The 12,373-nt window shown below is 46.8% G+C and overlaps 1 protein-coding gene across 3 annotated transcripts in view; it reads right to left on the reverse strand.

Annotated features, from left to right (window-relative positions):
• Window positions 1–12,373, reverse strand: part of PLXNC1 (plexin C1) — a 173,040-nt gene that overhangs the window by 46,148 nt on the left and 114,519 nt on the right. For all 3 annotated transcript variants that reach the window (XM_037846051.1, XM_037846052.1, XM_037846050.1), the window contains 2 exons: window positions 4,213–4,390; window positions 1,801–1,904 (listed from right to left, as the gene is read on the reverse strand). In XM_037846051.1, coding sequence (XP_037701979.1) covers window positions 1,801–1,904; window positions 4,213–4,390 — 282 coding nt within the window. The remainder of the gene's footprint in view (window positions 1–1,800; window positions 1,905–4,212; window positions 4,391–12,373) is intronic.

Genomic DNA, 12,373 nt, shown 5'->3' on the forward strand with positions numbered 1-12,373 from the left:
CTCACAGAACAGACTCAGCTTCATCCTGAGTGAAGGGAGAGCTGGGCAGGGTCAAAAGGCCTTGCTGGTACACGTCTCCTTGGGCCTTTACAAATATAAAGGACAGGAGGCCCTTACGGCAGCCCCTTCTCCCATCTTCTCCATCTCCAGAAAAGTGCCCAAAGCCCTGCCTCTGCCCAGCCTTCCCACCCAAGTGCCACCCTTGACCCGCCCTCATCCCCAGCATCTCTCTGATCCACGCGGCTTGTGGCGTCCAGTACTTGAACATCTCGTGAATCCATTCGCTTATCTCCACCTCCAGGGCCACCGTGTTATTTCTGGACAGCATCCTTCCTCACCTGAAATTCTCCAACAGCTTCTAACGGGTCTCCCTATTTCCAGGCTTCTCCCCTTAAAGCCACGCTCAGCCACAGTCATTTTCTGAAACACAAATCTCCTCTGCTTAAGACCCCCCATTGGCTTCCCACTGTTCTTGGGACAAATTAAAACTCCGCAGGGAGCTGATGAGGCCCTGAATGATCTGCACCTCCCCTCTGGCCTCCCTCCCCCTCTTCTCTGGCCTTGCTCCTTGAGAAGCCACAGTGCGCCCTGCTTAAACCATGGGCTCTTGGCTCTGCCACTGACTAGCTGTTACTAAACATCCCCAAGCCTCAGTTTACTCATCTATAAAGTGGGGTTAATAACAGTAGCTATCTCATTGAACTGCTATAGGATTAAATGAGCCAAACTAGAGGGACATGCTAAGGGGAGGACTTTGCACAGGGAAGGTGCTCCATAAACACTGACGATTACTGGCTCTTACCGTTGCCCCCGCCCACCCCCATAAGTACTAGCCAGTGCAAAGGTCCTTCTGGTGAAGAACACACACGCTCTCCCTTCCCTGCTGGAGACTTTACACATGCTGGCACCCCACCCTAGGCTGGCCGAGTTCTCCTTTTTTAGGTCTCAGCTTAGTCATAGCTTCCTCCAGGAAGCCTTCTCAGATACTCCAAGCCACAGCCCTTATTATGCAACTCTTTACTCGCCCTCCCTCAGCTCTCCCTCCCCTCCCGGGGTTGTCGGCTCCCTGAGGACAGGGATCTGGTCTTTGTTCCTCTCCCCTGTATCCCCAGCTCTTAGCACATAGTGGACACTCAGCAAAGCTCTGGACAGTGTTGCTGAATGAAACCCAGTGAGTTAAGGAAACGCCCTCCTCCTCCTCTCCCTTGTTCTGTGCAGGATGCCCCGGCAGAGCGCCTCTGAGAAGTCACAGTGGCCTCTCAACGTGGGAGGTATTCACCCAGGATACAGGCCCACAGCTAAAGCAGAGACCACTGGATAGTGCCAACAAAAGGAAACTTGGAACGTCAGGAGAATAGACCCAAATAAAAGGTTACTTGGAGGGTCATCCACCTGGAGGGTGTCAAGGCTTTGGGCTCTTAGGGGCTTCCCTCACCATAAATACACTTGGCTAAATGATAACCCTTACCTGGCTTTGCTCGGTAACATCCCTAGCAAGGCCAGAGAAGCTCCTAAAGGGGATGCTTCCGGCCTAAACTGCAGGCTGGAGAGTGATCAGGCGGCATGAAAACCGCAGCCTTCCAAGCAGGGGCTCCACAACAAGGGTACCACGAGAGACAGAGAACCACAGGTCCTTCTGAACAAGCGACTAAAGAAAATTTCCACCTCAGAGACAAGCACTCTGCAAGCTATTCCAGGAAATGGGTGGGGGTCCTGGATTTTATTTTTATTAGAAATTACTCAGTACTGGAAACAACATAATCCCATTAGATTGGGGGATGAGCTGAGTCTTGTCCTTACCTCGTAGTGGCCAATGGTGTTCAGCTTGGTTATTCCATCTTCAAGAATCACAGAGGAGCCGTCAATATCCAAGAGTTCTTTTTGTCGTGTGCCCACTTGAAGCTCTGAAAAGAAAGTCATTTGTTCCCTTTTAAAATGACGAGTGATTTTAAATGTGCCCCGGACACTTCCACAGATACCATTTATGAATAAGTAAAACTTGAAGAAAGTGGTAAATATATGTCTGAAGGTGTGGAGCTGTATCAGCCAGAGTTTTGTTCTGTTTCTTGGGGGTGGTTTAGGACTCTAACTTTTAGGACCACTTTTCCCTGAAGCTTTTACTCGGAGGCTAATCCTGGAATTGAACCCATGGAAGACAAAATAATGTGCCTCAGAGGGACTGAGCGCCTCCAAAAATTCGGAAAGCAAGTTTGCATAACTCATGCATGTATGTGCATATGTTCACAAACAGAGGCACGATATGAACCATCTTCTGTAGGCTTGAGTGAGGGTGATGTGCTGGTGTGGGAATATACACCACCACAGGGCTCAAGCTCTCTTGCAGAGGCTGCCTAGCTATGTCTTAGAGTCAGAAAGTGGGCTAGAAGGATGTATTTTCCTTTTTTATTTTGGCCTGGTATTCAGTGTTTTATCTATCTATCTATCTATCTATCTATCTATCTATCTATCTATCTATCTATCTATTATTTTAATATCAATTCAGTGCCAAAATTTAAGGATCAGGATTTGCACATAAAATTTTGGACTTCCAATTTCTCTTTTTAAAAAAAAAAAACCAGACGATCTGGTAGCACTGAGCCTGCAGGCCCACATGGTACTATCTGGCTAGGTGGGGCTGCCCCCCGAACTGGCATGTCCTTTCCCCTTCAAATTGGGCCCCACCATTTCCTGGTGTCCCAGGTGGGCTGGCACCCCTTACTGATGGTACTTCCTGCCCCCTTGGGCATCTCTGTTGGTGAGCATCTACTATAAAAGACGTGAGCGTATCTACTTCTGATACTGGATGTTAATGCAATTCGTGGCTGATTTCTGAGATCTGCCTTAGTTTTCTGAGACCAGCCTTGAAGGCAGCTAGGAGGATCAGCAGAGACGCAGAAGCCTGGCATGGCTGGCATGCTCTGCTCCCATTTACCATCAAGCCACAACTTGATGCCATCTCCTTATTCTGCCCCTTCCTTCCTACACTAGCAGGTGAGGAACACCTGATGGGCACAAACCCGGAAACAGCGTGAGGACACTACTACTGACTTGTCACTGGCAGGGACTGAGGCTGGTGATCTGTTGTCCCCATGGCGGGCAGCCTGGGTGTGCCCATCTCCTTTGCAGCCAGAGCCTCACTTTTCAAGTGTATGCTCAGGGCAAGGAAGTCGATGGTCTGGGGTAGGGTCACAGTTTCCTGGCTGGGGCTGCCCCTTTCACCTTAGATCTAACCAAATCAGCTAAAATGGTCTTCCAGCTGCCCAACAGCCCCTCCACCAGAAGGAAACAGAAGGTTGGCAGAAGAGATGCATCTTAGGGCCCTGTTTTCTTTGAAGCTAGGTCATCAGAGTCACCACACATTTTTATGCGTTCACTCAAACTGCGCAGATCCTGGATCCCAGGCTTCTCCCAATGGTCTTTCACTGGAAGTTTGACCTGGAGGTTCAGGGGGGCTGATTTTAATTGCCTGCTTAATCAAGGCCTACAACTGCACATCGAGGGGAAATGAAACTTGTCACGCTCTCACTGCCGCAATTTTACTCTTCTTTCCTGTCCCATTATCGGCTATGATATCCCATGACAGTCCCCTGCGAGGGCTGCATGGAGATCAACTTTAAAATCTTGATGAACATTCGAGTGAAGTGGAACCCTGTTAGCTCACTCACGCATATGCTCTCCTCTGCAGTCTACCAGTAGAGCCCGAGAAGCGAACTCACAGCAGATGCTGCTCCGTGCTGGGGGAGGATGGAGAATATACTTAATGCTGAGTGCGATCAGCAGAAAGGAAGATGACCTTTTTAGCTTGCTGGAGTTAACACCCAGACTCCGTGACGCCCACTAATGACACACTCGGTATCACAACAAACAAATCAAATGCCAGCGCGAAATGAAACACATGCACAGGGCACTGGGCTTACACCTTTTTGTACTTCTTGAAGCAAGGTGAATCCATTCGGCCTCAGGGTCAGCAAATCTCATGAATCTGATTTACAAGCATAATATTTTGAAAAATGCTATCTTTGAAGGATTATGCTTCCTAAGAAGAACCAAGATGCTAAAGCAATACAGTGTCTCTTCTCCTGTACACTCTCTCTGGGGAACAACCCGGGCTCAAGTCTCGCCAAATAGAAGCTGCTGAGGACAAAGAGGGAGGGAAGGCAGGACAGTTGCTCACCAGGGGATTGGGATAAGAATAGTTCTGCGTTGCCTTACCAAGACCAATTTCATTGAGCTGAAGTCCATAAGGAGAGCCATTTTTGCTTAAGAATGCTTGGAAAATCTTTTCTTTGGCTTGGCCTATAGTATCGCAATCAAGAACGTTGACTGAAATGTTCCGACAGACATCTGCACTCTCATTTTCTGGGATTTTTTCAAAGACGACGTTTAATGCCTGCAAGAATACAAACAGGATTCCAAGTCTATTAGATCGCTGCCACCTGAAAGACATTCATAAAAGACACAAATCTTGACGATTCCCACTAATACCTCTGACAGTGCATTAGCAAACACCGTATCGTATCATACCACTTTAATCTTTTTTCCATAATCTGTTCTTTTCAGGGATAATGGAAAGGAAAACAGAAAATTAGAACTCTCATTATTGAAGAAGCATTGAATAAACATATCCGAGAGTAAAATATATACACATGTAAGTATTCTAAAAGTGGCGATTTCTAATTTCATCTGCAAAAAAAAAAGATTGGAAAGGTTCCATGGTAGGTGAGGAGGGGGGCAGAACGGTGATTATCTGTTTTCTTAGCAGGACCACAGAGCCCAGAAGTGAAGTTCCAGGTGACAGGAAAGGTTACAAGGTCTTCATATTGATCATGCCGAAGAGGTCACTTCTTAATATGCAGCATTAATTATGGTAGCAGTCGTCTCCCCCTGCACTTTCAACATCTCCAGTCAGTTTCCCGAGCCCTCATTAAAACACTGAGCTCTCCATCCTGTACTATTATTCTTGCATTAATTACTTTACATTTCAGTGCCATTACTTAACATTTTGTCAGTTAACATTCTCCCAGTGCAGCAAAATCTTAGAATCAGACTAATGGGGGAAGTAAGGCCTTTGTGAACGTGTTTAAAAAAAAAACATGGAACTAGGGAATATTTCAAAACAAATTTAAAAGCAATTTCAGGTTGACTTCATCTAGGAACAAACAAACAGATCTAAACTAGCAAAGCTTTACCTAGTATAACTCCTCAGGGGAATTGATTCAGGAATAATTCAGAGTATTTTAGCTAAAAGTATGTTAGATAAATAACATAGTTTTAGATTTTAAGATAACTTGGTAATCATGGAGCACTTGGAGGGACTTGGGTATGAGGTGAAATGCACAAATATTTCATGATTTTGAGCCTCGCTTTAATGAGGGAATGTAAAAGGTTCAACTAATAGGAATATGAAGAAATGAAAACACAAATAACTTGGAAGATGTGGATCCTTAGGGCTACCTAAAATGGTGCCTGCCTTCTAGGGCTATCATGGAGATTAAATGAGCTGGTGCCTGTCAGGGGTGTAGCACAGGGTCAGGCTGCTGGAAAGTGCTCCATGATGATGATGATGGTGGTGGTGGTGTTGATGAGATGGCTTCATCCGGAAACAGACTCGGCCTGTGGCAGACACTAGGACACTGACTCCATGCTCTCCATCTCTGATGAAGGAGGATGTGCCATCCAGATTAATGGGGCAGATCACGGGCTCTGGAGACAGACTCCTGGGTTCAATCCAAGCTCACCACCAACCAGCTATATACAAAGTGTGAATAATAACAGCATTATGGGCTGAATTGTGCCCTCCATAAAAATATGTTCAAGTCCTAATTCCCAGTCCCATGTTTTTGACTTATCTGGAAATAGGGTCTTTGAAGGGTGATTAGTTAAAATGAGGCCACAGTGGATTAGGGTGCATGCCAATATGATACGACTGGTGTCCTTAAAAGAAGAGGGAAATTTGAACACAGAGACAGGCACGGGGGAGCATGCCACGTGAAGATGAAGGCAGAGATTAAAGTGATGCACCTACAAGCCAAGGAACACCAGGATTCCCTGCAAACCACCCAGGGCAAAGAAGAGGATGGATTCTCCCCTGTAAGTTTCAGTGAATATATCCCTACTGACATCTTGATTTTGGACTTCTGGCCTCCAGAACTGTAAGACAATAAATTTCTAATGTTTTGAACCTGCTAGTTTATGGTACTTTGTTACAGCAGCCCTGGGGGACTATTACACACAGAGACTGATGGGGTCCTGTGCTGATGAAACGAATGAACCCAGGCGGCAGCTAGATGGGTGTCGGAGTCAGACTAGTGTCGTGAGTCAACTCTTGTCCCTGCAATCCTGCTTACAGTTATGCAAAAGTAAACTTCAGTCCTCTTGCAAACCAAATGATCAAAACTCTAAACTCCGAGGTTAACCTGTCATCTCGGTCTGGCCTGGGCAAGGTTCCTTCTTCCAAGAGCCATGCCCTCGCCTGCTCTCAGAGAACACCTGTGTTCTGGGTCAGGCACAGGCTAGAACGGGGGTCAGAAGCCTCTCTGCTCCCAAACCACGAAGCATTGGAGGGCAAAGAAGGGCGGGGAGTGCTGTGCAAGGATAACTGCAGTCATGCAGACTGTCTAGAAGGATCCCATACCGCGAGCCCTCATGCCAGCATCCTCTCTCTCCTCTCCCTTTATTTTGCCACATTAACCGAGGCCCCTGGGGCCAGACACCCAGCCAAACACACTTCAAGGCACACTTCTTTTAATCCTTCCCACGTCCTGGTGGCTGTGCCATTATCCCTATTCTAGAGTGAGGAAACCAAGGCACAGGGGCTGAGTAACTTGCACAGCTAGTAAGTGGCAAGGCCAGGAACTGAAACCTGACTTGCCTGAGTGTAGAGCTGGCACGTGAGTGACACGCTTATCTACCACTGGCCCCACCCTTTGCTCTCCCGGCCCTCGCTTCTCCTGACTTTCCAGAAACCATGTCTGTCCTAAGCTTGATTCCCAACACAAGCTGAGTTCTGGGGGGTGAACTGGAGACCCGCCACTCCCTGGCTAAACAGACTTGCTTATGTCTCACTGTATTTAACGGTGGTTAAGCTATTTCACGAAGGGTTGTCAAAGATAGAGATGAATAAAAAGCACCTTTTAATTGGAGACCCAGCCATCCCAGTTTGTTTTATAATTTTAGAGGTATTTGCCAAATAACATTCTGTTACTACCTAAGAGGCACTATTGTCTTTAACAAAGCACTTCTTTATAGGCAATAAATGTTCTTAAAAACATAACCAGGAGAAAAAAAAATCTTAACGGGATGTAAAAGAATGTAAATCTGCTCCCGCTTCCACAGCTAGATGGGTGGAAAAAAAGGTAAAATGGCATTTTACAGAGTCCACAGGGAATACTGAGAGTAAATTCAGACATAAATTGATTTGTGTTCATTTTGATGCTGCTCACCCTTGGAGCTCCGACAGCAGCTTCCTGAGGGGTAAATGCAGTCAGGGCTGTGGTCCACTCAGCCTCTCAGCCAGCCCTGCCCCCAGGGCCAGAGGAGCACACACTGGGCCCTGCTGTGCCACGGGGGGCAACGCAGTCTCCCCGCTCACCCGAGAGTGTGACATCACATCACGAAGTCAGCTCAGTCACTGTCCCAGGCCGGGAGAACCCCCGCCCCCCCAGCAGAAGCACCATCTCTCACGACCCCACCCATCACCCCATATCAAAGCCCATTTAACCAGAGTCTTCTCTGGGCCCTACTCAGTGCTAGGGGTTGAGGGATGGGGGAGACTTTTAGGACATAGTCCTTGCCCTCAGATAACAGACAGGACAACTGGGAGACAAAGGCATCACCAGAAGATGGTGAACAATATTCAACTGTCAGGCGCAGAAAGTGTTCACGGGGAGTTCGGCACACAGGATGGGAGGGCAGGGGACCCAAGCACCAGTGCAGATTAGACAGTCTAGAGCACCCCTTTCTGCTACTTACCAGCCGTGGGAGCAGGGGCACGTCATCTCACGTCTCTGAGCCTAAACATTTCTATTGTTTCTATCTCTCAGGGGTGCAGGATCACTAAGTAAAGCAACGCAATAAAGGCAACTTAAGCAGTGCTTCATGTGTGCCAACACTGGTCTAAACAACACATGTGTGCATGTATTGGGGTGTATAAATTAGTCTCAGAAACATCCCTATATGGAGATCCTCTTATTCGCATTTTACAGATGAGAAACTGAGGCACCGAGAGGTTATGTATATTGCACAAGAGCTCAAAAAGTAAGCAGTAGAGGCAGGCAATATAGCTCTGTGTTCCTAAGCCCTCAGTGATCCTAGCTTTCAAAATATGAAAATGATGGTATGTAAACGAAGCATGGACAATTAATTTTCAATACCCACCCAAAGGCGAAGTGCTCTAAAACATGGACCAGTCTCTTCCTCAGAAAGCTGTCCCTCTGCTAAGAAGAACTGCTCTGGCCCTACTTCCTTGTCATGAAAGTGACAGACGCAACGACTGTCCTGCCCACAGCCAGCCCTCCTTCTTTTTTGCTAGTAACAGCATGATTGGTGGCAACTCCCTTCTCATCCACCAGGGACTAGACATGCCAGCTAGTCCTGGCCAAAGGGACATATCAGAAAAGATTTACTGCCCTAACAAAAAGGGAGAGAAGTGCTTGGAGCTGTGGCAGCCATCTTGCCACTAGGAGGGCAGCGCCAAGAGGAGCACTGAGAGGGTGATCTAGATCCCTGACCCCGTTGAGCAGATGGACCAGCTGTGGGGTGCTGACTTTCAAACTTTCTGCTTTAGGATGCAATTCACTGCTCTTACTGTCTCAGGCACCATTAGTCAGATTTTCTCTTACTTATGCACACAAACTGAATGTACCCAAACTGAATATCCCCCAACTGACAGAGCTTACTTTTTGGACATTTAGGTAGACAAAGTCATTCACTGATACCCATTTACCTTGCACCTATTGTGTGCATGGCATTATAGATAAGAGAAATCAGGGAAGGCTGCATGGAGGAGGGGGCATTCAACTTAGTTCTGGAAAAGAGCTTCCTGTGCAGCAGTACACAGGGGAGGCCTCTAGACCCATGGAGGCATTTGGTTTCCAGTCTCTAATAGGACTGGTGAGCAGCAAGCTTCAATCTTTTACTCAGTGCAGTATAATAGTGTCCCCTGCAAATCCATGTCTACCAGCTCCTCAGAATGTGACCTTATTTGGAAATAGGGTCTTTGCAGATGTAATTAAGATGAGGTCATACTGGATTTGAGTAGCTCCCAAAGCCAATGACTGGTGTCCTTACAAGGGGACGGGATACCCAGAGACACAGAGGCAGAGATTGGAGTGACGTCAAGGATGCTACAAGCCAAGGAACACCAAGGATTGCCGGGAGCCCCTAAAGCTAGGAAAGGGCAGGAGGGTTCTTCCCTAGAGCCTTTGGAGGGAGCAGGGCCCTGCCGACACCTTGATTTCAGACCTCTAAGAGAATGAATTTCTGCTGTTTTAAATCACCCAGTTTGTGGTACTTTGTTACGGCAGCTCTAGGAAACCAACATACTGGGCTACCAGGTCAGGAAGTCTAGATAAGAATCCCACTTCCTTTGGGTAGAAGGGCGGGTGGAGGACTTGAAAAAACATGCTTCCCTTTCCAAAACCACCACCCAGCAACTAAGAGAGAAGCCCTGGACTATTAACAGAGAAAAAAGGTGAAGAAGGGAATACTGTTCTAGATTTTTAATAATAATAATACCAACACTTATTGAACACTTGTCATGCACCAGGAATTGTTTTTAGTGCTTTGCTAGCTCATTTAATCCCCACAACTCTTCTATGAAGTGGATACTATAATTAGCCCATTTAACAGATAAAGAAACCAAGGCTGGTAGAGGTTTGGAAACTGGGGAGCTGGTAAGCATCATAACTAGGCCGTGAGCCCCTGCCCTGAACTGCTCAGCCGAGAGACGGGTCACAAAGATCTATCTCCAAAGGGTGGCCCCAGTCTGCCTGAGGTTGTGAATAAGGCTACTAAGGACACAGGTTGGACACAGACAACCTGGTAAAGGAGGCACAACCTCCTTGCCTTGAGTTGGCATTGAACCTCACGGTCCTCAGTGCATCTGGAGCAGCTGTGGCTCAGGCACCACCCGTGGATACATTTTTCTAAAGCACATGTTCATCCAGGGGGGAAAAATGACATTTCCCAGGCTCTGCTGCCGGGGATGGCCACATGACTAAGCTCTGGCCAATGAGATTAGGTGGCTGGGGACATTTCCTTAAAGGTAGCTGGTGACCCATTTGTCCCCTTTTCTTCCTGCTGGCTGGAGTGTAGAAGGAGGATGGAGGTGAGTGGACACCTTAGAGCACAAGGTAACCTGAGGACAACGAAAGGGAAGGAGCCTGGTCCCTGCGGACTTCCCCTTCTAGCCCTGGACTACCCACCCCAGGACCTCAGGCGGAGAGAAATAAACTTCGCTCCTACTTAAGTCACAGGTGCTGTGTGCCTTTGTTTCTTGCAGCTAATCATGTAACAGGTTCACAAACTCTGCCTGTTACCAAGGAGGGTTATCAGAAGGGCAAGGCTATTTGGGAAACACATGGCCCCGAATATAGTGCGAAGGCACCAGACTGGAACGACCTGCTCCTTGTGTGGCTTGTGACATGCCAGCCCATTTCAGGGGCTGTTCAGGTCTCTCACTGTCGTCTCCTTTTCACGTCAGTCTGGTGGGATGCTGTCTGCCACAGGTTGCAAAAACCCCCAGATACAGGGGTCATGTGTACCATTTTTAATAGTAACATAAAGCACACAGGAATTTAAGAGATGCTTTTAATGATGATAGATTCAGCTTATCAACTCCCCTACGTCTCCCATCATCAATCAATAACCAACCCAAAAAGATGGTGAGGGGGGACACTTTCTCTCAGCGGATCTTACAGTTGATGAGGAAAACAGCCAGGACAAGAAACACTACTACCAATGATGACCACCTGCTCTGTGCCATGCATGAAGGTCAGACAGCCTGTTCAGATTATTTGCTGCCTTCAAGCTTGCAAGGTTAGGTTTTTTTATAATTACCTAATAATTATAGGTGAGGATACTGAGGTTTAAAGAGGTTGAATGACTTTCCCAAGGTCACACAACTTGCTAGTTAAGGGCTGCAACCAATCCAAACCCCAGACTGTCAGACTCCGAACCCCACCACTAAACTATGCAGCCATGTACACACAACCAAGTTCCTATTTTACTAGCAGTTTTACCCATCCTCTCTTCACACACTTTGGCAGTTCCAGGTACTGAGGAGTCAGAGAGAATAAGGCTGCAGGAGGCGGGGAGGATGAGTCACAGTGAGAGAGGATAATCTCCCTACCTCTTTAGCTCCTCAACCGTATTCCCAGCTAGTCGGGGTGGGGAGGCTGCTGTGTCTTTTCTGCAATATCTTTTAATACCAAGAACAGTAATTGTAGAAGAATTTATTACAAACCAGCAACTTTATTATAAAAGGTCTTAGACCAATAATTGTTTTCATTAAATAAAACCTATAAAATACATTTCTAATTTCATTGCAGAGACAAAGGAATGTCAAGAGAAAAGTCTGGCCCTCATATCAAGCTGAATTAAAGAGAGGCGAAAAAAAAGAAAAGAAAAACAGCTCTAGAAGTTCAGCTGAAACTGCAGTTAGAAGGGCAGGTCTCAGAAAAGCTTCTGATCTGAGGTTTCTCTTGAGCTGCTGTCACTGGCCCTGGGACATCTTACCAGGTACCCACACTCCCCAGTGCTTGTGCCCGACTACCCCTCTGTAGCCCCCTTTTCCTTTCCCCACCAAACACCGATAGCTCCAAGCTTCCTGGATCAAGGGATTCGGCTCCCCTAACAAAATAATGGGATGGGCGTGGGTGCACTTTTTCCATTTTGAACAAAAAATTAAATTAATGGAGAGAATTTTCTCAAATTTAATTCTCACAAATTTTTCTTGCTAGCATTTGCTACCATTTGGCCATCCTAGAATCAAGTAGAATGAGCTGTCTGATCTAGCCCAAAATGATCGATACCAGTATTTTAGGTTTAATAAAGAGTATTTCACAGTTTTTTGGTTTGTTTTTGCAAAGAGCCTCATAAATTTCAGATTTGTGGGCAGTGATGAGATATTTCCATTGCTGTGTTGTGAGAAGGACAGGAAAGAGGCCAAGGCTTTTGGGGTTGGTGGGGAGGGAGGATTCTAGTTATTTTTCTCTATTAGGTCAAGACCTAGATTGATGGCTGGCAAGCTTTCTGTAAAGGGCCAGACTAAATATAATAGGCCTTGTGGCCCATACAGTCTCGGCTGCAACTACTCAACACTTCCGTTGCAGCAGGAAAGCAGTCGTAGACAGTATGCAAATATATGGGCATG

Source organism: Choloepus didactylus, chromosome 8, assembly GCF_015220235.1.
Source record: "Choloepus didactylus isolate mChoDid1 chromosome 8, mChoDid1.pri, whole genome shotgun sequence".
NCBI lineage: Eukaryota > Metazoa > Chordata > Mammalia > Pilosa > Megalonychidae > Choloepus > Choloepus didactylus.